General features: G+C 33.7%; 1 protein-coding gene across 1 annotated transcript in view; it reads right to left on the reverse strand.

Annotated features, from left to right (window-relative positions):
* The window catches only part of NBEAL1 (neurobeachin like 1), a 182,178-nt gene that overhangs the window by 94,965 nt on the left and 59,347 nt on the right, over window positions 1-27,866 (reverse strand). Inside the window, exons 11-23 of the mRNA XM_082657971.1 lie at window positions 21,099-21,182; window positions 17,879-17,977; window positions 17,208-17,788; window positions 15,722-15,854; window positions 14,978-15,097; window positions 13,180-13,483; window positions 10,412-10,497; window positions 6,805-6,894; window positions 3,484-3,652; window positions 2,894-3,027; window positions 2,261-2,420; window positions 2,052-2,154; window positions 1,301-1,457 (exon numbers count right to left, since the gene is read on the reverse strand). Coding sequence (XP_082514097.1) covers window positions 1,301-1,457; window positions 2,052-2,154; window positions 2,261-2,420; window positions 2,894-3,027; window positions 3,484-3,652; window positions 6,805-6,894; window positions 10,412-10,497; window positions 13,180-13,483; window positions 14,978-15,097; window positions 15,722-15,854; window positions 17,208-17,788; window positions 17,879-17,977; window positions 21,099-21,182 — 2,220 coding nt within the window. The remainder of the gene's footprint in view (window positions 1-1,300; window positions 1,458-2,051; window positions 2,155-2,260; window positions 2,421-2,893; window positions 3,028-3,483; window positions 3,653-6,804; window positions 6,895-10,411; window positions 10,498-13,179; window positions 13,484-14,977; window positions 15,098-15,721; window positions 15,855-17,207; window positions 17,789-17,878; window positions 17,978-21,098; window positions 21,183-27,866) is intronic.

Raw genomic sequence — 27,866 nt, forward strand, 5'->3', positions numbered from 1 at the left:
CACATTCACCCGCTGAACCATTCCTATCCTGCTTGGTCCATATGAAAAGCCATCTCTTCCATGAAGCCGTTCCTAGTCTCCTCAACATGTAACACTCTCCAGTGAAAACCTCATGGGACTTCATATTTCTCTTATAGATATTATCATACTCTTTTTTGCTTCATAATTATTTATAAACATTTCTTATCTATCCCTGCCTCCATTAGGCTAAAAATGATAATTCTTTCATCATTAAATACCTACAATATCTAGTATTACTCTATGTATATGTATAATAAAAGTATTCAATAAATAATTGTTTGACTAAATTGACCAAGAAAATATCATTGGCAATGAATCATAGCAGGTGACAATACAGCTATCATGAAATAAGATGATTATTCATTATTCTAAATATGAGAAGCTTTTGAAGTAGTTCAACCCTATAAGGAAATAGCCTAAGTTAACTCTTCTATATATTACCAATTATGAAGTTATAATAACCACTGAGTACACAATGCATATATCATGATAGAGGGCAAAATATTTGAGTCAACATAAATTAAGGATGCTCAGATTTGGTGTTGAGAGTGGTATACCGAAAGAGCACAGAAAGAGCAGTAAATACACATGGGTTATTTTTCCAGGTATATCAGCTGTGTAACTTTTTAAGTCACCTAATCTCTCTGAACATCTATTTCCAAATGTGCACATGGGAAGAGTAATTCCTGGTCTGTATATTTTGTATCCGTGGTCAAATTCTACCATGCATCAGAATCACCTGGAGGGCTTGATTTGGCCATATATTTGCATTTCTAAAAAATTCCCAGGTAAGTGGGTCCATACATTGAGAACCACTGTCTTAAAGGGTAGTTCTGAGGTAAAAATGAATAGTGTACATAGAAGTATTTAAAAATAGAAATACAGTTATAATTTACTCTTTATGCAAAATTTTTATGAACCTATGATATATTAAAATTCATGTTAGAAATCTGCCTAGTAACTTTGATAACAGTTAAATATACATCATGTGGCCTACGAAAACAGATTTCAGAATTGCCAGGACAAGTATTTCCACATACTGTTTTCTAGCTAATATTTTACTATTAGCTAGAAAATAAATGTTTTATTACACTGCCATTTATTTTATTAAACTTTCAGTTAGGAGATAAAATTTACCTCTTTAACTGCTTAATAATATTATATGTGACACTATAAACATTTTACTCTTAAAATGCTATATTACATGTAAGTTTAAAAGAAGATGATATAGCAACTTAATTATTAAAAAGTAATAACAGATTTATCCAGAGCATAATACCTGTTCTTCTTCATTGATAGCAGATATATAACCCATAATACTTTGTATCTCTTCATGAGTTCCGCCTTTGCACAGAAAATATTTAATTAGTCCATACAAAGAAGTCCTTATTGTTCGAGTATCATCTAGAGACAGCTCACTATATTTACAATCACTCCTGAAAGAGAAAGTAAATGGGCAAGAATTGAAATTTTTATATTTTTGTACTTTTATATATAAAAGATTTCATAGTTTAAAAGAAGTTGTTTCCATGTAATTATTAGAATTCATAGAATCTTTGGCTTCTTTTTCTTTTTAAGGAAAACCTTTTGAAGTTAGGAGTTGCAATGACAAAGACATAAATAGTTAAAACAGCTTATATTTATGCAATACTAAGACAAAAATGGTTAAAACAGCTTATATTTATGCAATACTATGTAGCAGACACAGTTCTATGTGCTTTACACATTATTAATTCATTTAATTTAATCCTCAAAACAACCATAGGAAGTCATACAGTTTTATTATCTCCTTGTCACAAAGCAGAAAACTTTAGCACAGAAAAGGTGACTAAGTTGCCTATGGCTAGACAATTAATGAAACATAATATTCAAACCCAGTGTATGTGATCCACTGTTCATCATTTTAACCTCCACAACATCCTGGCTCTCTGAAGTTAAAGGTATTAGAACTGCTGGAAAATAAACAATCTAGATGTACCAATCAAGTAACAGAAACAATATCAAACTGAGAAAGAATAAGGATATCATACCCATAATAAATCCTAAGTGTATCTAGGAGAAACTGTACACCATACTTCTTTCGGAAAACTCTCCTGCTGTCCTTGATGATGGTGGAAAGATATTGTATGTGACCTAAAATAGAAAGTTCACTCTTCAATTATATACCTAAAATAAAGTCACATAAGTAGTAATACATTTCTAAAACAACTATAAAATTTATCCAACAGCCTGCTCTCACCAATTCGAAAGGGAAAATCGCCACGGTTCCAAATACGGAAGTCAAAGAGTAAATACTGATACATTTGTTGCAGGAGCTGCATATTTTTCTCTAATGATACCTGCTCAATGAGTAACTGAATTGCCATCAATACATTAACATCCATCAAGGTGCTTGGCACCTGAAATCCAAATAGAAGAGGGTTCTGTAAAGTTCAGTTTAAATAACTGTCATTAAGCTATAATTTGAAATGATTAATTCAGAACATCTACTAAATATAAAACGCTTGGTTAGAAAAATATAAACAATTTAAACATTATTTTTTCTGATGTAACTCTAGAACATATTCCTAAAATAGTGTCTTTAAATGATGAAATATCCCAAATACCAAAGTTAACACACAAGGTCCTTATATCAAAGATTATACACTGTTATGTAAGATATGTAGTTCTTGTATAAGGTGATTCAAGTTTTAAAAAGCGGCTTGTGAAATAAATTATATCCATTAATATAACTTAAGCTATAATAGTATAATTTAAAAAATATATTTAATAAAAAATATATATATATTTATTTATTGGAAAGAAAAAAACCTCAACACTAACTGGTAATTACAATCATCAGTCACATGTACATAACGTTAGACTAGCTCACCTTTTGAAGTAAGGCACCAAGAATGGCAACTCCATGGGAGTGAATAAGATTGTCCTGGTTAATAGGATGTCTTTGAATAAAGTGTTTCACAATCAAGATAAATGTTGCAATTAAATTTCTCTCTAGTCTTGACTCTGTGGATTTGTGAAGATGTCATTAATTATCATAATTATGCTAATCACTTTTGTATCACATGTTCTATATCATATGCATATTATAACAAACAAGGAATTTGGTTCAGGAATTTGCATCCAAAGGTCACTTGCAGAACATAAATATCAGAGAAATCAGTGACTGCATATTATATACTTATATGAACATGTAAATATTTTCTCTACCATAAATTTAACAATGTTGTCCGATTTCTGCTAACAGTACAAACTAAGGATAGTCAAGAGTATAATCAACATCTTAAGTGTTTTCACTGAAGTATTATGCACTTTCTGAACTCCATTAGTAAAATTAGAGATGGACTACTTCAGCTACAAATGGTTAAGTTTCTTCATCATGGTAGCAAGACATTTCAATCTATCTTTCAATTAATTCTCAAGTTTCTCAATGACTAGTTCACGTTAATTTCAGCTTAATACCTGATGCCTTTGTGGAGTTCAATACCACCCAATCTCCTTCTACAGGTGTTATCAGTTCAGGAACTGTGCTTTCATTCAATCCCTCAGGAATCTGTCCTTCACCAAAGTGGCTGATTTGTTCCATTAGAGGAAAAAGTACATTTACTCCACCTATGCAGTTTATGCTGTCCTGAAAGAGGAAACTACAATTTTTTAATCTTATAAAACACAGGCAATTTTCTCATTTAATACCTACACAGCATGTATGAGGTTACAATTTGCTAAACCTTTAAGTAAAGTATATGATGGCCTAAGCTAAAGGAACCCTTGTACAGGTATATGCTTTAAAGAGCAGCCTCAAGGGTCACCAAAATCAATAGTCAAGAGACAAGGCCAGACCATTTTAATACACCTTTGTTTTCCCAAGTTTACGAATTCCCAACATAGGCAATCTAAACATGACCCCATAAGTAGACTTCACAACGTAACACTAGTGATATAAGAGGTAACAACTGTCACAAGGCAATTAGTCACAACAAACAGGAGAACAAGTCATGAAAAAAAAGAATGTATTTGCAGTACAAATATGACTGACTCCTCTACTTTAAGTTTACAAAAAATGTGGAGTGAGTGGCTTCAACTGAAGTTCAAAGTGACTGACTATTCTGGATAGCTTAACAAAATATATTCAGTATCTTAGACAAGTTACTAATTCCCCTAGCCTCAGTTTCTTCATCTGTAAGATGAGGATAATATTAATTCCCACTTTGTAAAGTTGTTACAAGGATGAGATAAGCTAATACATGAAAAGTGCTTAGTGCCTGACATACAATGGGTGTTATATAAGATTAGCTATTATTAACTGCTAAAATGTTCTGAACTGCCGTGTTTACATACCTTAAGTCCGTAAACCACCTCTTCATAGTCTTTGCCTGTTTTTCATATTGATTTTTAAAGGCTTTTTACAGTAAGTAAACTAGAATTTTGGATGGGAAGTGTTTTTTTCCCCAGTTGTCATGTCATTTAACTTTTTTTGGCTTTGATTTTGCTTCAGTATAAAAAAGCAATAGTCTTGTTCTTGATAATTCTGTTCCTTTTTGATTTCTACATATCTATACTCAAGGCAACAAAGACTGCTTTGATTTTCAAGTATAATGTATAACACAAATAATCAGCTTTCTCTATATAAGTAATCCATAAAACTATCCTTACAAAACCAATCTTATACATGACATCAAAAGTTAACTTACGAATTGGCAAACACATCATAAATCTTACTATGTAAACAGGTAAGAATAAGTGTCCTTATCTCAACTAAGGATTAATCTCCAAAATACATAAACAGATCATGCAGCTCAATATTAAAAAGACAAACAACCCAATCAAAAAATGGGCAGAAGACCTAAATAGACATTTCTCCAAAGAAGACATACAGATGGCCAAGAGGCACATGAAAAGCTACTCAACATCTCTAATTACTAGAGAAACACAAATCAAAACTGCAATGAGGTATTATCTCACACCAGTTAGAATGGGCATCATCAGAAAACCTACAAGCAACAAATGCCGGAGAGGGTGTGGAGAAAAGGGAACACTCTTGCACTGCTGGTGGGAATGTAAATTGATACAGACATTATGGAGAACAGTATGGAGGGTCCTTAAAAAACTAAAAATAGAATTACCATATGACCCAGCAATCCCACTACTAGGCATATACCCAGAGAAAACCATAATTCAAAGAGACACATGCACCCCAATGTTCATTGCAGTACTATTTACAAAAGCCAGGTCATGGAAGCAACCTAAATCCCCATCGACAGACGAATGGATAAAGATGTGGTACATATACACAATGGAATATTACTCAGCCATAAGAAGGAACGAAATTGGGTCTTTTGTAGAGATGTGGATGGATCTAGAGACTGTCATACAGAGTGAAGTAAGTCAGAAAAAGAGAAACAAATATCGTATATTAACGAATATATGTGGAATCTAGAAAAATGGTACAGATGAACTGGTTTGCAAGGCAGAAATAGAGACACAGATGTAGAGAACAAACGTATGGAAACCAAGGGGGAGAAAGCGGGTGGGGGGGGTATGTGGGGGTGGGTGGGATGAATTGGGAGATTGGGATTGACATATATACACTAATATGTAAAAAATAGATAACTAATAAGAACATGCTGTATAAAAATAAATACAATAAAATTCAAATTGAAAAAACTTACAAATTGGCAAACAAGTCATAAATCTTACTATGCTAACAGGTAAGAATAGGTGTTCTTATCTCAAAGTCAAAGAGAAAAAAGCTTTATACCACATGAATAACATGAGATTAAAACAAACTTATGGATTCATTTTTACATAGAAGAATTATCCTAATGATTTCTGTTCATTGAAACAATAAGCATATTTTATTGGTATTAAATGACTAGAAGACAAAAGTTTTGTTGTTGTTTTGCTGATTTATCAGCAAGTTCCAGTATAACTATATTTTATATTTATTTTTATTTTACTTAGGCTGTAATTTCTATTTAATATATCTTTTAAGGAAATCCTGTATTTTAGAAATAGGATATCTCTGACTTTCACATTAGCCCAAATAATCTTTACTAGTTTAATCACTCAGTCAACAATGTTATTATGTATCCCTGTGCCAGGCACTGGGGGAAAAAGCAGTGTTCCCTCCTTTGAAGTTCTTAAGGACTACTGGAGAATCAAGCAAGCAAACAGTTAACTATTCACCATGATAAGTGAAATAATAGAAACTGCTATAGGTACTCCTGACAAGAATAGTTAACTCCATCTTGGGAAATAAGTAGAGGACTTTAAATAGAAGCAAAGACATTACATCCAGCTAAGACATAAATATGAGGCACATGAAAAAGGCAGACAAGATATAATGGCTAAACGGGGTTATGAAGAAGAGGAAAAATTACTCATCTTTAACCTCAGAGAGGAAAGATCTAAGTTTGTTTAAAGCTGATGGACAGGAGACGAATGTGATATAGGAGAAAAGGGATAATCAAAGAAGTCTCTGAGGGGTTGAAATCTGTTACACAGTTTTAGGGATTAAATACCTTAAAAGTGGAGCTATTAACGAGGGCAGCATATTTTTCTTATGAAAACTGCTAAGCTCATGGCATAGTTTAAAAAGGTAATTACGTTACAAACAAATCAAATAGTCATTCAACTACTTATTTATTATCCTTCAAACTGTGTATCTGCAAACATTTTAAACAGGACTTATTCAGATCAATCTGGTGGTGCTCAAAAGACAAAAGTTTTTAAAGGATCAGTACACTTAAATAATACGTTGCCCATCGTTCATCATTAACTTACCTTAATGTCCCAGTTTACTACTTTGTTTCCTGTTAACCTTCCATGCAAACAATTAGTAGATAAATCAAGACAGATTGAATTTTTGCAGGCCTAAAAATAAAAGAAAAATATGGCAAACAGCTAAGAACAATGAAGACAAAACATAACTTTAACTATATATGGAACATTTCACCGTAATTTTAAAAGGTATATAGTATAGTCAAGGATAAGATGCTTACAATATTAAGTTTAGTATTACTATTCTCTGATTGTCTTTTAAAAGAATCAGGGACTAGATTCTAATGCACTCACTCATCAAATGCAGGTCACTGCTGCTTGTCATCTGACAGATAAGGATTAGCTAGAACTTACCATTTACCAATCACATAGTTTAAAATTCCTTCTATTCTAAACCAATATATGCAAACAGATTTTTGACTTTTTAAAAAATTCAATGTTTTATTCCCATTAGTACAGAAAATTATATCACAATACAAAAATCAAAACACAGGCACAAGACATTATTTTCCCTTATATTACTGACTGACAATTTTAGTTATATTCAAATTAAGAGCTTTGTCTGCAACTCTAGAAACTGTTAAAGTTATTTGTTAACTTCCATAAAGGTTTATAAACCAGGGAACCTCACATGTAACCTGTGAACTGGCAGATAATGAAACATTCTTGAATCTAATCCCCAGACCAAAAGAAAATAAAGAAACCTACAAATTTTAGCACAGATGATGTGGTTGTTGCTTTTCTCTTAAGGCAACTGAGAAACATTGATTTAATAAAGTAAATGTAAATTGAGTTTACATTTAACTCAATGTAAACTGTATTAGTCTCCGAGACAGAAAAGTCTTTCTCCAATTACTACCTTAGTTTGGTACTATATATCTATGACCTGTCCAAACACAGTAATCTCCCTATGGTATGACTGCCTCCAGTCTCTCTCTCCAATCCAACTTTGACACTGTAGCTCAAGACCTTTTTCTAAAATGCAAACCTGATCATATCACTCTTCTTAAAATCCTATCCATTGCCTACTATTTAGCCTGGCATAAGAGGTTTGCTATGATCTGGCCTCCACTTGGCCCTCTAACTTCATTTCTGGCCAACTGCTCCCACTCAGTGACCTATACCCAAATACACACAGAATCCAGCTTTACATTCTATGCCTTTGTAGGTGTTGCTCACTGAACATCCCTCCCTTTACTCCGCCTTTTAAAACACAAATCAAACCATCTTTTCTATGATATTCTATCCTCCTGGAAGAACCAACCACTCTTCCTTTGTACCCACACTGTATTCTGTATATAATTCCAACACAAAAATATTGTATAGTGGTTAAGCATTAAACAGGTTAGGTATTAACTAGAATTATGAGGCTAGGCAAGTTACTTATCTTTCCTCAGCCTCAGACAACTAGAGCTTAGAAAAGATACAAAGAGTAGAACATAACCCTCCGAGCTTTTGTAAAGATTAAGTGAAACAGTACATGTGAAACATTTAGCATAGTGCTTAATACATTGTAAACACCGAATAAATGGTAGCTAAAAAATGCTTATAAAATTATATTGCACTTATTTTTTACACATTTATTTCACTTTAGACTGTAAGCTTCTTAAAGCCAGAGGTTTTAACTTACTCATCTTTGTATCCTAAAAGTTCAGACAACTCTTGGCACAAAGAGAACACTCAAAAAATTTTAAATTGATGGTTAAACACCTCCTACAAATAAGTACAAAGATGAAAAACTGTCGACTGTTAAAATTTCCTGGAGTAGCTTTTCCCAAACTACCACTTGTTAATAAGTGAAATGAAAATCAAAATGTGTTCTATGTTCAAATAACTGGTGAAAAAGTAGGATAAAACAAATGTGAACTAGTTTCTTTATAAGCAGAATTTTTCAAGTGTATAATCCATCTCCAAGAAGGATATACAGAATGCAACATTCCCTCAACGTTATTTAACCACAGAATTCTTGTATCATGATATGTTACCATTTTCAAGAAATGTTCCTCCAATAAACTGTTTTATTGTATATATTTGTCATATCGGGTTTTGTGACCAAAAATAGCTATTTTAAATATTACAGAATTTTTACTTCCAAAAGTAAAAATTCAACCTTAATATTATTAAAATCAAAGTTACTTTGAAAAAAGGATATGCCAAAAAGACTCAGTTAGTCATCACATGTCTAGACATGTCACCGATTAGTGAGATTAAGTCCAATTATTTCCTATCCAGCTATACGGAATAGTTGTAATGAAAATAAGTATAAGAGATAGTCCCTGGAGGAAAAAAAGAAAGAGATAGTCCCTGCCAGGAAATAACTTAAAATCTAGTTTGGTAAACAAACATGTATATCCTTGGGAAAAAGTATTATAAAAACCAAACAAATAAAAAATAAGAGACTCAAGAGATATTATAACCAATGCAATGTTCAAATGGATCCAAGATTAAATTTTTAAAAGGCTCAACAAATATTTTGGGGAAAACTGGGAAAATTTGAACATGGGTTGTAAAGGACATGAATTATTGATCATTTTCTCAGGGAGGTTAATGATTATGTTGTAAAGTTTAGGAGTAAAGTGTCTTGATTGCTATGTTGATCTGCTTTCACAAATGATTTGAGATAGACAGATGAAGACCAAGTGCAGCAAAATGTTAGTAACTGGTGAATTTAGGTAAAGAGTATACAGGATTTCACTTTACCATTCTTTCAACTTCTCTCTAGGTTTGAAATTAATCAAAATTAAAAGTTAAGGGGAAATACCACCTGACAAGTAAATTTTATTAGGTTACACATAAACAAGTGTTCAAAGTAATAAATTATGACAATGTACTAGCTGGTTCAACTAGCGGGGGAAAGGTCTATGATGTATAATATCACACAACAGAAGCAACTTCTGGGTTAAAGTAACATTAAATATAATGAAGGCAATTAATATTGTTTATGCCACTTCTCCCTTTTCTTCCTCCCAGTTCTACCTTTGATCTTTCCCTCAGCCCTTGCTAACCTCAATTACTTTCACTAGATAAACGACTTTTCTTGAAGGAAAAAGGACTGGGCATGGTATGCGTATAGGTAGCTTTTCTTCTCCTTCTGATGTAAACATTTCTTTTGTTTTCTTGTTAACCACATTTTAAAAATAAACAGGGAATTCCCTGGCAGTCCAGTGGTTAGAACTCTGCGCTCTCACTGCCGAGGGCCCAGGTTCATTCCCTGGTCAGGGAACTAAGATCCCACAAGCCGCGCAGCCAAAAAATTTAAAAAATAAACAAAGAAAAAGTTGAGCACAATTCTGTTTCAACTCTCCTTCCAAAAAAGAAGAATACATTTAAACAATTTCATTTACTGAAGTTGATTCATTAGTACAAATTCCCACTACAACCATTTCCATTCATACAACTGGGATGACATAATGATAACACTTGAACCACAGCTGAGAACTGCAGCTTAATTTTTACTGCTTCTCATCTTCTTTTGAAAATTAATAATTTTTAACAGTAATTCAAGCCCCTTCTTCTCAATTACCCACTGAAATGACAAAAGGAATAAAAATGGAATTTTAGTTCACAGCATAGTTACAGCTAGATGGACAGTCCATGCATTTACTCTGACCTTTGCAGTGTAGTGAAGAAGGATGTTACCAGGCAGGTCAGCCATGTCAGACTCTTGAAATTTCCAAGGGCTTAAACAGTTTGGACCTGAAAATTATTTATACACACATACACACACAAATCATTGAATATATATGGCCTCCTCAGGTCTGTGTAATCAGAAAAAAAATTTTAATTAAGCTGTTTCAAGCTTCTTATATAACACAGTTAAAACACATTAGCCAAAATGTACTTTATTTTTATATCACATCCAATTTGTCTAACACCTAGTAAAGTTCGGAGAGGGGGTAGATCAATCTCTACTACAGAAAGGAAATTTTATATAGCATTAAAAACTAATATAAAACATAACAAAGTTTATACATTTATCAAATGTAAAACAATTCAAATTTGTAAGATAAAACAGCAAAACAACCAATCAATGTGAATAGATATCACAGAAATGGAACAGCAAATGAGTAGGAAAAAACTCTTGACCTTACTAAAAAAAAAAAAAAAAACAAAACTACAAATTAAAGCAAGGTTCCATTTGACTTCAAAAAATGGAGGAAACAGTATTTACCATTCCATCTTAATGAGGCTGAGTTGGATATACTTATGTGTTACTGGTAGGCACTGTCAATTGTTATATCCGTTATGAAAACTGAGTAGGTAACATGTATTGAGAGCTATAAAAATATTCACACCCTTTGAATATTTATCCTGGGAACTTATCATAAGCAAATCCATCAAAATACAAAAAAAAAAAATTGGTACAATAGTTCATCATATTTAATCTTTGAAGTTTATAACTATTAAAAATTATAAACAACCTAAGTAAATCATGCATTATGAATCTAATGAAATATTATGTAGCCATTAAAAATAATCATTATAATACATAACAAATAATTATTATTTATAAGAGTAGAATTTTAAGTAGGAAAATTGTAAGAGTAAAATCCAAACTATATAGCTATAATGACTACACTAAATGACTTATTATTAACTTGGAATTTATTTAGATTAAAGGTCAACTTCAAATACTTTGGTGAGTTTTAAAGTAACGACAAGGTTCTAATACAAACTTTTTAAGTGTGGACAGAGACATCCATCTCAAAACTCCATGTAATCTAAAAAAAGACATTCTGACAAATAATAAGCTAAGCTGCAGAGTTAATATACATAACTACTTATAGGCTTAACTCCTGAATTTTGCAAATAGTTATGATCCAATAACAACCAGTGTGTATCTTTAAAATCAGAGCCAAGGGCTTCCCTGGTGGTGCAGTGGTTGAGAGTCCACCTGCCAATGCAGGGGACACGGGTTCGTGCCCCGGTCTGGGAGGATCCCTCCTCCCACATGCTGCGGAGCGGCTGGGCCTGTGAGCCATGGCCGCTGAGCCCGCGCATCTGGAGCCTGTGCTCCGCAACGGGAGAGGCCACAACAGTGAGAGGCCCGCGTACCGCAAAAAAAAACAACCAAAAAAATCCCCAAAAATAAAAATAAAATCAGAGCCAAATGAAAAAGTAAAAGCCAAAACAAAAACTTGTAATTTTATCCAAGAGCTCCTAATTCTAATGCCTTCATGAATTCTTCAGATATATTACTATATAAATTATAAAAATGACAAGTTTTGAATAAGACTCATATGACTCCAGAATCAGTTGTGTGACTTCTTATGAAGACAAACTTACACTGTTTCATCAATGTATTAAAATCTGTCAAAAGCACCAGCAGTATTATAGATTGAATTGTGTACCCGCCCACTCAAAATTCCTATGTTGAAGCTCTAACCCCCAGTGTGACTGTATTTGGAGATAGGGCCTGTAAGGGGTAATTAAGGCTAAATGATGTCATAAAAGTCAGGCCCTAATTCAATAGGGCCCCTTATAAGAAGAGGAAAAGACAACAGAGATCTCTCTCTGCACATACACACAGAGAACATATTCCATTTGAGGACAGAGCAGGAAGGCAGCCATCTACAAGCCAGGAATAGAGGATTCACTAGAGACCAAGCCTGACAGAAACTTGATCTTGAATTCTAGCTTCCAGAATTCTGAGAAAATAGTGTTTAAGCTATCTGGTCTGTGGTATTTTGTTATAGCAGTCCTAGACTAACACAGGCAGTATTATGGATGATATTTGAAATATTTCTCAAAGTTTTGTTTTTTTATGCATATCAAAAAATGTATAGTATACTATAATTAATTATAATGTACTTGAAAGTTGTGAAGAGAGTAAATCTTAAATGTTATCAACACACACGTTAAAAAATGGTAATTATGTGAGGGTATGGAGGTGTTAACCAACTTTATTACAGTAATCATTTTGCAGGGTATACGTGTATCAAATCAGCACATTGCATACCTTAAACTTATGTATGTTATAATGTCAATATCTCAATAAAGCTAAGGGGAGTAAAAGTACGATGTGTGGTGGGCTTTTTCTTCCCTTTCAGTTCCAGTTAAAACAAATATAGTTGACCCTTGAACAACATGAGGTGAACTGTGTAGGTCCACTCATATGTGGATTGTTTTCAATAGTAAATAGACAGTACCACAATCCGCAGATGCAGAACCATGCATACAAAGGAACTGCATATATATGGAGGGCCGACATAAGTTATATGTGGATTTTTGACTTCATGAAGGATTGGCACCCCTAACCCTAGAGTTGTTCAATGGCCAACTGTACATTCTTTAGATCAAATATATTCTTCAGAATATATTTAGGCAACAGAAAAAACAATTTCAGTTTAATTAGGCAGTATGATGGTACATGCTCACCTGCTAAATATAATGCCTTCACCTGAAGAGGCTGCAGTGCTTCATAGAAGATGATAACAGACCCCAGCTGACCCTCCAGAGATGTGGGACACCCCCATTCACTGTCTTGTGTTCCAGCTGATATCAATTTGGTAATCAACTTTGATTTTTCCATTGTTCCTCCCCAGGAAGCTGATGACAAAATTCCACCAAATGATGTTCGATGAGGGGTAATGGGAGAAGAAAAAGGTGGATCTGGGATTTGGGATGGTGGAGGAGTGGTGGTTCTTTGCCCAGCTGAACCAATGCAGCAAGAAATAAAAGGCTAAAAGTAAGAAACAAACAAATATAATAAATTACACATTTTAATTAAATCTCTATCCTCATATTTAAAATAAAACAGTACATAAAATTAAGCAATACACTGAAAAACAAAGTTTTGTTTTTAGTGGATCATGCTGTGTGCATGTGTGTGTATACATAAGATATCATTACAGATGTTACATTTGGCCTATGGGATTTGGATGCATTACTTTTATAACTCACTTTACATCCTTCCGTAAAGTTTGAATTTTTGATGAGTAATTAAATTTTAATGAGTATTTAGTAAATACTCATTTACTAAATTTAATTTACTCATTTAATTTTACGCATTTAATTTTAATGAGTTTAATTTACTCATAATTTAATTTACTCATTTAATTTTAATGAGTATTTAGTAAAAGCTTTTTTACTTCACTATATTCTAAAGTAGAGAAAACCACCTTTCTCCCTTAAAATTTATAAGCAGAGAATTACACATCAGTATAATACTGCTAATTACAGATTATCCTGAAGTGATCATAGACATGAACAGCAACAAGAAATTACTGGAATCCTAGAAGGACTTGGAAAATAATCAAATCCATTCCATTATCTTCAGAAAAGGCCCTTTCAAAAATGTCCAAAAATTCTCAAAGAACTTTCACACTAATGTTGCTTAAGAATCACCTCAGTAAATAAATTCTATCTTATCCCTAACTACAATGTAAATATTTAAGGTTTCTTCATTATTGTTTTAAAATCAATGAAAAATTCGATGATGGAAAAGAGTGCATCTAAATATCTGGTATACCTGGAGAGCTTTATTAAATGATCCTTTGTCCTGCTCTATTCAATTTCTTTGGCTTTCCTGTTATGAGTCTATTCTTCTAAGACTTTAATTACATTTGTTTCTTCCTTGAATTGTTTTTTTTAATTATATGTTGTCTGACTTCATCTAATGACGACAGGCTAACAGAATTAAATATTAACTTACTATATCTTAGTATGCAGAAAACACTAAGACTTACAGGCACATATTTAGAATAAACAGAAGCTTATACATTAAACTGAAAAAATTTTCAAGAGTTTGCAATCAACTGGTCCCATAAAGAGTAGGTTAGGGACTTCCCTGGTGGTCCAGTGGTAAAGAATCCACCCTACAATGCAGGGGGTGCGGGTTCGATCCCTGCTCAGGGAACTGAGATCCCACAAGCCATGGGGCAACTAAGCCCGCGCGCCTCAATGAGAGAGCCCGCGTGTCGCAAGCTATAGAGCCCACACGCCCTGGAGCCCACGTGCCCTGTCGCCCATGCACGTCACAACTAGAGAGAGAAAACTCACACACCACAACTAGAGAGAACCCGTGTGCCTAAGGAAAGATCCTGTATGCCTCAACAAAGATCCCATGTGCTGCAACTAAGACCCGACACGACCACCCCGCAAAAAAAGGAAAATAAATAAATAATAAAATAAATATTTATTAAAAAAAAAAAAAGAGTAGGTTAGATGTGCTTACTTCATTCGTGGCAGGAAATCTCAGAGGGGCAGAGACCTTCTGCTGTCCATTGTCATAGATATATACAAGGCTCTGACCAAAGGGCCTTTTTCCAGGCATGTGAACAATGGTTATGTTGTGCTGGTAAAGTAAAACATATATTTAAAAAGTAAAAATTACATTAAGTCTTTGCAATAACAAATGTTTTCAGAGTATTACTATATAACTAGTTTGTGTGAAAGGTAGAACAGTAAGTTTAAGCATAATTAAACGCTGATTAAAATGATGCTGTTAAAGTAACAATTTTGCCTGTAGTACTATAAAAGACCTTCTGACTATTCTAGAAAATCTACACACAATTGTAACATAGTACCTTTTCTGCATTTTCCAAGTCTATGAGTGTTCTTTAGAATTAATGTTTCTAATGAGAAGCATTTTATTTTTTAAGAAAAGCAACAGAAATGCAGTTTTTTAACAATTTCTGCTCTCATTTTAAATTGTAATTCAAAATCAAATTTGATTCTAGAAAACTTGAAAGAAATATAACATTTCAATCTAATTTTTTAGCAGAAAGATGATTACCGCTGAGATTATGATAAATGGTATTAACTCCTTTATAGGTAAACTTCAACATGAATAGAACTTTAACATAAAATTAATCAACTCTCAACAAGCAGATGATAACACCTGATGTACACACACCAAACATGTGTTTTTTTTAAAGGAAAGAACCCAGAAGTTAGATGTGATGCCCTAAAGCCTTACCCAGAGGGAATCACAGAAACTGTGGTCAGGAAGCATAACTGTTGCATATTCTCTTTTCGTGCACACTGCCACAACCAACATACCTGAATGGGTAATAAAAGCTTCAAAACCCATGCCACTTCCTGTAAAAAAGCTAACAAAAGTATGTATTATCAGAACTTTTGAAGTCAGTTGTACAGTTTCATCATCACTGGGGCACACAAAACCATAACTTCACCATGAATATCTTTACAAAACACACTGTGGCTTACATTCTATTGTCACACACCATCAATCCCACCTTGCCTCAAACTTGATTTTTAAATCTTTTTTGGGCATAGCAGTTTAGTAAATTATAAAAGGTAGCCTTATACACAGAATGCCATTAGCAAACTCTAGCAAAACTATAAACTTTCAAATCTTCAAAATTCTTCCAAATAAGATTCAGAAAGAATGAATAAAGTCTTAAAAAATCACAAGGCATATTAAAATGTATTAGTTACTGAAGTAACTAAGTTTGGAAACACATAGGTTTTTCTGGTCCTTCATATAAATATATAGTAGCATCCTCAATAGAACAAAGAAATCACCATTCATTTTCAAGTTTACTATTCCTTTCTCCTCCACTTTTACAATAATTTTAAGAAGGAACTTTGTTTCCAAATTAGTTTCAGAACTTAACTAGCAAAATATTTGAGATATACAACTATTATTATGAAAGCAACAAAGCACTTATAATTAAACTGTGTACACCCTAAGGAGGAGAGGCTTCAGATAAATTGTTGTACATTTAAAAAGTAGATGCTTAGGACTTCCCTGGTGGCGCAGTGGTTAAGAATCCGCCTGCCAATGCAGGGGACACAGTTTTGAGTACTGGTATGGGAAGATCCCACATGCCGCAGAGCAACTAAGCCCGTGTACCGCAACTACTAAGCCTGCGCTCTAGAGCCCGCGAGCCACAACTACTGAGCCCGTGTGCCACAACTACCAAAGCCTGCACGCCTAGAGCCCGTGCTCCGCAACAAGAGAAGCCACTGCAATGAGAAGCCCGTGCACCACAATGAAGAGTAGCCCCCACTCGCTGCAACTAGAGAAAGCCCACGTGCAGCAACGAAGACCCAATGCAGCCATAAATAAATAAAATAAAATAAAATAGGGGCTTCCCTGGTGGCGCCGTGGTTGAGAGTCCGCCTGCCGATGCAGAGGACACGGGTTTGTGCCCCGGTCCGGGAAGATCCCACATGCCGCGGAGCAGCTGGGCCCATGAGCCATGGCTGCTGAGCCTGCGCGTCTGGAGCCTATGCTCCGCAGCAGGAGAGGCCACAACAGTGAGAGGCCTGCTACCGCAAAATAAATAAATAAATAAATAAAAATAAAATAAAAGTTTTTTAAAAAAAAGGTATTCGAGGAATAAAAAAATAGATGCTAAGAAAAACATTTTCCTGTTTAAGAATCACAGCATATATTATGACAGTATTCATTTATATTCCATAACTTGTACCAGTACCTGTATAATTGTTTTCTTTTTCCTCCTTTGTTAGCATTGCCAAGAGTCAACTGATCCTGATCTAAGCAAAACCAAGCGTTGAAAGAAAAGGCAGACCCTGGCCATTTCTGTATGGAAGGCACAGAAATTCCTGCCATACTATGTGACAAATTAAAATACTGCAGTGCACTCTCTAGACTTTGTTTTCGGGCCATTGTCAGGATTGCTCGAGTTACAAGAGTGGTATAGGGGTGAATGTACTCGGATTCATCCACTCTCAACAATCTTAGTAGTTGACGGATTTCTTCTGAGCTCACTGACTGACTCCCCAATGAACCATGGAGTGCAATCAAGTTCTCAGCACAAGTTCGATGGAGGGAAGAATGGGAATTAAGGGTTTCAATGATTCTAATTCCCATGTTTGCATTGACACAAGTAGTTCGACTTTGCCTATTAATACAACAAATTCTTTTCAGCCAATCAGAGATGAAGATTTGCAGGTCATGGGATTCTAGCTCTGGAAGCCACTGGATAAGAAGCAAGAGAGGCTGGACATTACTAATGCCCAAAATTCCAACTGAAGTGTGATCACCCTCTACAGCCTGTAAAGCAACATAAGAAACAAAAGGTTAGTTACCATCTTTGATACAAAAATGATGGAACTTCTTCTAATAAAGCTAAAAAAAACTCACCATATTCATAAGTTCTTTAAGTAGTTCCAGGGGTGGCTGACCCAGTGATTTTAATACTTCAAACATATGTGTATAACCAATTCTTTCTTTAAATACTTCCTAAGAGAGGAGAAATCAATACATCAAAACAGATTTTCAAAGACTGAATTTTTTAGAATATTAAAAATGTTGAGTAATACCCATTTAAGTTAATTAACAATATTAAAATATTATGAGTTCAATATTTCTGTTTTCTTAAGTCAGGTGTCTTCATCTTAAATATATTCCATATACCTTCTGGAATACAATGCTACAATAAAATACCAAAATGTAAAACAAATGGAATTAGCAAAGACTGTGTATTATAAAATTGTTATACTACTTGCAGATACCTTTACTTTCTTCACTTGATTTGTTATTAGTACAATATTACTTGAAATCAAAACAAAAATGGAGAAAAAGTGAGGAGACTTTAGGAATAAAGGAGTCAGTAGCCTCAAAGAACTAGATTAAAGACTCCTGGCAATTTTGAGTAGTGGCCAAAAAACCTGGGTACGGTTTTCCCTCTGCTCTTTGTATTGAGTTGGCCAAAAAGTGCCTTCGGTATTTAAGTAAAAATAAAAGACACATTTTTCATTTTCTTCAAGAACTTTACTGAACAATGTATTCACCCTTTTGTTCCACTACCTTCTGCCATTTTTCAGGCAACTTCATAATTCCATCTTCCCAAAATTTTTACCTTTTTGATTAAAGAACTCTTCCAAGTGCCTTTGACAGTCTTCTGGGGAATTGAAATTTTTTCCATTAAGAGAATTTTGTAAAGACCTAAATAAATGGAAATCTGAAGGTGCAATGTCTGGTGAATACGGCAGATGAATTAGAACCTCCCAGCCAAGCTATAACAGTTTTTGCCTGGTCATCAAAGAAACATGTGGTCTTGTGTTATCCTGATGGAAGATTATGCATTTTCTGTTGACTAATTCTGGACGCTTTTTGTCAGGTGCTGCTTTCAGTTGGTCTAATTGGGAGCAGTACTTGTTGGAATTAATCATTTGGTTTTCCGGAAGGAGCTCGTAATAGAGGACTCCCTTCCAATCCCACCATATACACAACCTCACCTTCTTTGGATGAAGACCGGTCTTTGGTGTGGTTGGTGGTGGTTCATTTCACTTGCCCCACAATCTCTCCCATTCCACATTATTGTACAGTATCCACTTTTCATCACCCATCACAATTTGTTTTAAAAATGGAACGTTTTCATTACGTTTAAGTAGAGAATCGCATGCGGAAATACGGTCAAGAAGGTTTTTTCGCTCAACTTACGTGGAGCTCAAACATCAAAGCGATTCACATAACCAAGTTGGTGCAAATGGTCTTCAACACTTGATTTGGATATTTTGAGTATATCAGCTATCTCCGGCGTATAACGTTGATTGTTCTCAATTAATGTCTCGATTTGATCACTATCAACTTCAACTGGTCTACCCGACCGTGGAGCATCATCCAGCAAGAAATCTCCAGCACGAAATTTCGCAAACCACTTTTGACACATTCGATCAGTCACAGCACCTTCTCCATACACTGCACAAATCCTTTTTTTGCATTTCGGTTGTGTTTTTACCTTTCTTGAAATAATAAGGCATAATATGCCGAAAATGATGCTTTTGTTCTTCCATCTTCAATATTAAAATGGCTATACAAAAATTCACCAATTTTGTTAAGTTCTTTTCAAAATGCACTCTGATATGACAGGTGTCATACAATCTAGCAAAACTGTTTCAAATGAAGTTAAGGACAACTAAGTGCTACTAGAGCCATCTTATGGGAAAAAAATGAACGAACCTTTTGGCCAACCCAATATCTAAATGATCTAAATTATCTGGAGCACGAAGTTCAATTTAATAAGCTCTAAGTCACATTTGGACTAGTGGGTACCAAAAGCCATAACGTAAAATGTAAAGAACACAAAAAAAACTAGCAATACTAAATTGGTCCAGTAAGTTAGGCAAAAATATATACACTCATTATAAAATCAAAAGATTTAAACAAGTATGACTAGTTGTCTCTAGGAAGGGGAATTAGTTGACTGTGGGCCAAGGATAGGAAAAAAGTCTTATTTCAAAAGGCATTTTAAAAAATAATCTTTCGAATTTTAAGCCATGCAACACATAACATAGTTTAAAAAATTATATTTAAAAAAGACCTGGACATCATTTCAGGTTTGAATTTCATAATACAGTATAGGCAATCCATTATATTCATAAACCAATTACTTAGAACTTAAAATAATTTGTTCCTTAAGTAACTATTATAAATGGAGATTAGACTTCCATGCCAGCCTGTGATAGTTGTAAAAGCCTATTCAGCAGGAATTTAACCATGAGTTATATATAGTAACATTTATAGGGAAAGTCAGTCTCCTAACAAAAACCAATAGAAAGTAAGAAATACAACTGAAAGCATGGCTTAAGGAACAAGGAATAATTCATTTATTTCTGGTACTAAATGAAATATATTAGAAGTGGTGGATAAGAAGGTAAAATGGTAAAAATAATTATAGACACATACTTATTGAGCACTTACCTTGTGCCTGGCACTCTGCTTACCATTTTACACAGATGATGTCACTAATCCTTAAAAGTACTCAGTGGGAAAACTACTAGCACAGAATCAGCATAAGTGGACTGCAGGGCAGAGTCAGTGGTAGTGAATGAGAAGGGAAAGAAAATCCTGAGGGTCAGTGACTACAAACAAAGAAGCAGAATTTCCAAGGCCATCTGGAAAAACAAGTCCCAAATTGACAGGGCTGTTCACATGTGAAAATTTTTCATATTCTAGATGGTCATAAACTGACCAAATAGTGAAAGAGTGATTTTATTAATGAAGAAAAATTATGATATAAAATTTAATTCTTTAAATGCACTAATCAAATAATCACTTAAAATGATCCTTTCAACATTTCAACACCAGTGCTCTCTTCCCATTCGTTGACTGATGCTGTAAATCCCTAGAGCTTGCAGTCAGTCATCAATGCTTTAAATAATCCCAAAGTACTGCCCATAGGCATCTGTCTTTTAAATTATCGACAAAGTGATTCCTACACAAAGATGAGATATTTTGTGAATTATTTCATGAGTGAAACCTTATGTATTTTATACTTTCATACATTACTTTGGGAATTATATAGTGAAAACAGGTATATCTATGATAACATTTTAGAGCTTGAGGACATATGTTTTACCTTAGCAGCTGGAGATTTGTTCATTACTGCTGTCAAAGCCTGAATGGTTGACACAGCCAAACAATCCAACTGTACCTGAAACACCTACCAGAGGAGGAAGAAAAGGTAAGAAATTAACAAATGTGTTCAAGATTTGTATTCAGTTAGGAAGCCTTTCTTCTGAAAACCTCAAAAAAATATTTAACATGCAATACATTCCTCTTCCAATGAAATGGATCTCTGAAACACTAAAACCTGTAAGAAAAGTTACATACTTGACAGAAAATAAGCCATATGTCAAGAAGAATAAGGTTACATTCACTCATTATATTAAAATGCTTTAAGGAGGAAAAAACCCACCAAGCTTAAACATGCTTTTAAAAAGTAATGGACAATCTCAAGAGGAAGGGAGGGAGGGCTATCATGGGAAATTCTTGTATGTTTTAATTTTCCTTCAAAAATACACTTGAAACTTCCTAGGTTAAAATTTCATTAGTATGTATAATAAGATGTCTAAAACAGTCTTATCTATATAGTTTCCAAACCCTGTTTTATAAATGAAATGGTATGTGCATATATCAATCAATCACATTTGCAAACAATAACATACATCTATTTTTATATAAAATGCAGAAATTTGAGGCAGAACAGAAAATGAAATATGTATCTATAAGCACTGTCATGTTTTTGAGAAGGCAAGCTTTAATGCCAGAAGTTGTAAGAAAAAATAAATACCAGCTCCATTTTGTCTATTTCTGTTTAAGCTTCATTATAAAGAAGAGATGTGTTAAATTTCAGGGCAGTACATTCATAGAAAAAGAAACAAAAACAAAAACAAAATAGAACATCAACAATGTAAAAAAACTGAACGTGAATGTTATATCAACAGACTTAGTCAACCATGAAAGCATAGTGTGAGGACTAGAAAGTTGTAAAAATTACTAGAAAGTTGTAAAAATTACCCCAAAATCTGCTTTTGGTAATATATTATTATGACTTGAAGCTCGTTACCCCACAAATAGAATTTTCCTCTCTGCCTCCCACTAAAAATGATCTGAGTAAAGGGGGACTGATTAGATCTTTGTCATTGTGAGCTCAGCTCTATCATTTTCAGGCAAGTTATTTAAGCTAGTATCTTGGTTTTTGTTGATGTTGTTTGTTTATTAAACATTATTACATAAAATAAACATATTGCATGTGTAATAAACATCATATGCATTAAACATTCTGCATACAGAATATCATAAAACTAAGATTTTTTTTCTTGACTTTATTGTAGAGGACTAGGCATCACAGTACCTATAATCAGGAATACTAATTGTCAACCTCTAAGAGATTATTATAACATTTTATAAATCTATATAAGAAGACTTTAAGAGGAACTAACACTTATATGGAAATCCAGAACGGTAGCCTGTAATTGATATTTGACATCCAGAAGAGAATAGATTATCATGTCTCTTTTTATACCACAGTTCTATTTATACACCTGGACATTAAGATAATGCTAATAATATGTTAATAAAAGATATCACATAAGCTCTCTCACAAACATTCTGGGAAAGACAAATAACAAAGCAATTTTTATAGGTAGTTTCTGCCAAACTAAATTGCCTAATGTATTGTGAAAAGCAAGATAAATTGTATATGTCTGCCTTATACCCGTGTAAAGGTGAGTTTTTAGAAAAGAAAAAAGTTAAATTTTATGCTAAATTAAGACTCAAAGAGCTCGGCATCTTCTTCCCTTCCTCCAAGATTTGGGTTGTCCATTGATTGTAATAATCATTTGTCAACAAGAGGCAAAGAATCAAGATATTAAAACTGATCAAACATATTCACGAACAAAGCCCTAAGGTCCCAATACACCACAATGCTTAGAAAAAGAAGCCCCCAAAATACGGAGTCATCACTAGGTGGACAGCACTGATATTGGGATTCCATTCCTGTACTTTATATTTCCTCAAATTGAAAAGAAGACACACATACATAGATGGAATCCTGTCAATCGATCGTTTATATCCCTCACCAAAATTTCAATATATTTATCTTTTAGATGAAAGCATTTATTTTTAAATTTTTAAACAATTTTCAAAAATAATTAATGAAGATTAGAAATAGATAATGTTTGTATACTTTAAAATATAAGAAGAAAAGTACAGGAATAGGTGCTCCCATTGACTGATTTTGGACTTCAGCTGAAACAAGATGCAGGCTTTGTAGATACCTGGTCCTCATTCATTTCTGTCAGTAATTTGTTGGCAAGGTCTTTCTCGTTCTTGTCTGCCACCTTACTGTTAGCATTTAAAAATAGCTGTTAAAAACAGAGACAAGAATAATGGAGAAAGAACATTAAATTGTTACCTATAAGCAGAAGTGAAGCTTAAATGGATTTCCATATCTCTTGAAATAAATCCAAGAATCCACTCATGAAGTATACCACTCTTAAAATGACAATCAACTGTCCACTTTTTGGATTACTAACTAACATTAGTTCATAAACTATGTAATTAATTATCATTTATTTCTCTCTGAAACTCAAAGTTACCAAAATAAGAAACAACAGCAATAATTAAATAATTATTAGGAATACTTAGTTAATATTCCTGAATTCTTAAAGAATCAGCAGGGAATGACTCATAGAAGAGAAGGAAACTGCTATTGAGACAGACTAAAGATACTGTAGTAAATAATGTATAGTAAGGGTTCTGCAGCCACATAGGTGTGTGAAATGCTATTAAACTAACTTTAAAAAGGGGTTTTTCTGGAAATGCTCCTCAGAGTCTCGAATATGCTAATGTGTACTTTGACAAGGGAGGTCAGTGTGTAGTATTTCCCAAATTTATCTGACCACACATTTTGTTAAAAATTTTGTTAACAGTATTCTCCAAAATTATCAAGAGTTGAGCATAATTTATATTACTCTGTACAGTAGAAAGATGGATTAGGATTACCTCTGACATACATTGAGACTGCCCTTTTCTGAAAGAAATGAAAGAATCAAGTAGTTTGGCTTACATAAATAAAACCCAGCATCCCAAAAGATCTCAGTTTGGGTAAAGAGGAAAATAATTCAAATGAGAGTGAAAAGGGAGAGAAAGTTAGATTTATAAAGGGAGTTATCAAGAGCATCCTAAGAAGGAAGTTCTTCTTAGGAACTACTATCATTTCAGAAATTGAAAACAAAAATCCAGTAATGTGCTGAAAAAATGCAATATAAAATAAAATGGATAATAGTAAGGTATGCAAGAGCATAAGTAACGCTAAACCTAAAAATAGGTTAGTGTACACAATACAGGCTTTGGAATCAGAAATCTGCATTTGAATCTTGGTTCTGCTACTTATAAGCTGTCTGGTTTTAAGGAAAACTACTTAAATTCTCCGAGTTTGTTTTCTCAGAAATGAAAAGAATAAGATATCATGAAATTGGCGTGCAGATTAAATGAGATAATCCATGTTAGGTTATTAGCCTAGAAACTGGCATACAACAAGGGTGAAATAAATGAATGCTGGTATTATTATTATCAGCAAAGATTTTAAAACAGTAATATTCCATATTGTCTAGGTGTAATAACACAGGACTGCTCAAAACTGATGAAAGTAAAAATAAGTAAAGTCTTTCCAGAAAGCAATCCATATCAGGATTCTTTTAAAAAGTTCTTACTCTTTAAATCAGTAATTGTATTTCTAGGAATCTACTCAAAGAAACAGTCAGAAATTGACACTAAGATTTTGGAAAAGAAATGCTCACTTCAATTCTGTTTACAACAGCAAAAAATTAGAAACCAGTCAAGTATCAACATAATAGAATACGTTAATAAATTATGGTTCATCCATAGGTTGAAAGAGAAATCCTCAAATTTTCTGGTCTAAAGACCCCTTAACACTCTTTAAAAAATTACTGAGAACCCCAATGAACTGAACTTTTATTTATGTGGGTTACATCTATCAATATTTACCATATCAGAAATTAAAATCAAGGCGTTTAAAAAATATTTATTTTATCAAAAAATAAATCCATTACAAGTTTATATAAAAACATGTTTATGAAAAATAACTATATTTTCCAAAATATACCTTAGTGAGGATGGCACTGCTTTTACATTTTTGCAAATCTCTTTAAATGTCTGACTTAAGATAAGACAGATGAACTCTCCTATCTGCTTTTTTTTTTTTTTTTGCGGTACGCGGGCCTCTCACTGTGGTGGCCTCTGCCGTTGCGGAGCAGAGGCTCCGGACGCGCAGGCTCAGCGGCCATGGCTCACAGCCCTAGCCGCTCCGCGGCATGTGGGATCTTCCCGGACTGGGGCACGAATCCGTGTTCCCTGCATCGGCAGGCGGACTCTCAACCACTGTGCCACCAGGAAAGCCCTCCTATCTGCTTTTGCGTTCAAACTTTTATAATGTTGTTTTGGTTACAGTTTAAGAAGAAAATTAACTTAAAAAAGAAATTTTGTTAAGATTAGACTTCGCAGACTCCCTAAAATGATCTTGGGGATCCCATACTTTGAGAACTGCTGTGTTGAAATACCTGCAGTCATTAAAAGCAATCTTTTGAAAAATATGATGGCATATGGAAAGACTCATGATATAACACAATTAAAAGCAGAATAAAAAAATATTCAGTAGTATTCCAATTTTGTAAAGGAAAATACATCCACATTAAAAATATATATGCAAATATTATGTATATTTTGCAACATTTTAAATACTATATATATGCTTTGTAAAAAAATATTTTTATGCTTTTTTCCTCCAAAATCTCTATATTGATTGTGTATTGTTCTAGAAGATAAATAAATATCTATTTTTTTAAAAATGAAAAGAAACTTGCTCAAGGTCACTAAGACAATGTGTATAAATCCAGACAGATTTGATTCCCAAAGTCAGGCTTTCAACTACACCATTTTGTCTATTCACTCCTAACAATCTTTTCCATAAAGTATCCCTTGGTTGCTCCTTTCATAAATTCTCATTCTTACTAAGACTGTCATGATGATAAATTTGTTGTAGTTGATTTTAAGGAGTAGATGTGGAGAAGAAAGAGAAGAAATTAAAGAAAACAAATCAAAGAAGATGAGCGACACCACAATATCAAAAGCTTTCCAGAATCTTATGACTTAAGTCCTCAAATGGAACTTTATATATTTACAATATATTTTTGAAAAAATGATTTCAACTAGCAAAGTGCTAAAGTCCATGTAATGGTTTTGAATTCTACTCTTTGCTACTAGAAATTTGCTGTTATTTTCTTCACATTAATTCAAATATTTTTGAACAGCTTAAAAAAAACTTACATTAACTCAAAGCATATCCCCCTTTCAAAATTCAATATAGTAAAACAAAATAATTCTTAAATATTTAAAGTTCATCATAGCTATCATAAAAGTTAAATATATGATTTCATGGAACTGTATTTTAAATATGTTATAGTATGATGAAACTCATTTTGACAAGCCCAGAAGTCTTTACACAAATACTCAAGGAAATTAATGTGTACTTAAACTGGTTGGTGAATCTCAACCAGATTCACCAGATTCATAGAAACTGCAACAGTCACCCTAAAGATTTCTGTGTAATTCATAAATTGTTTATGACACTTTAAGCGTTAGTTGATAATGCTTCCAATGGGTCTGAATATTTAAATGAGGAATTGTCTTGATTCTGTATTACTGTATAAAAGAGTAAATGATTCATTCCTTATTAACAAATAACAATTTAAACAGAAATCAATCATAGACATCTGTAGCATTCTATAACACATCTGGGAACTTAAGTTTTCACAAGATGCCAAACATTTTTATATATTCATAAATCATATCACCTCTCTCCATCAAACATGTTTGTATATACAGTAAATAAAACCTATAATTCTCTTATATTTAGTGCACAGAAAACATTTTTTCTACTGACTAAACAGTGACCTTAAGTACCAGTAATACAGTTACAAAACTACATATAACAATGAACTTAGGGTCAGAATACCTGGGTAAGAAATCCTACCTCCATCATATATTAGTGTTAAACCCTGGGCTAATCACTTAATCTCTTAGGACACATTTCCTCATTACTATAATAAAAGAGTTGGGCAGTTTATTTCAAACATTCCCCCTTGTTTTTATTATTTTAAAATTTTTTTATTAAATCATCTTAACTAATTTATTATATTTTTAATAAGTTTATTTATTTAATTTATTTTATTTTTGGCTGCGTTGGGTCTTCGTTGCTGCATGCAGGCTTTTCTCTGGTTGCAGTGAGCAGAGGCTACTCTTGGTTGCGGTGCACGGGCTCTGGGATGCGGGTTTCAGTAACTCTGGCATGTGGGCTCAGTAGTTGTGGGACATGGGCTTAGTTGCTCCATGCATGTGGGATCTTCCCGGACCAGGGGTCGAACCCGTGTCCCCTGCATTAGCAGGCAGATACTTAACCACTGTGCCACCAGCGAAGGCCCCCCCCCCTTGTTTTTAAAACTTAATGAGTCCAGATGTGGCACATATATACAATGGAATATTACTCAGCCATAAAAAGGAACGAAACTGAGTTATCTGTAGTGAGGCAGATGGACCTAGAGACTGTCATTCAGAGTGAAGTAAGTCAGAAAGAGAAAGACAAATACCGTATGCTAACACATATATATGGAATCTGAAAAAAAAAAAAGGTCATGAAGAACCTAGGGGCAAGACGGGAATAAAGATGCAGACCTACTAGAGAATGAACTTGAGGATACAGGGAGGTGGAAGGGTAAGCTGGGACAAAGTGAGAGAGTGGCATGGACATATATACACTACCAAA

The sequence above is a fragment of the Grampus griseus genome, assembly GCF_964374135.1.
Source record: "Grampus griseus genome assembly, chromosome: 7".
Classification (NCBI taxonomy): Eukaryota; Metazoa; Chordata; class Mammalia; order Artiodactyla; family Delphinidae; genus Grampus; species Grampus griseus.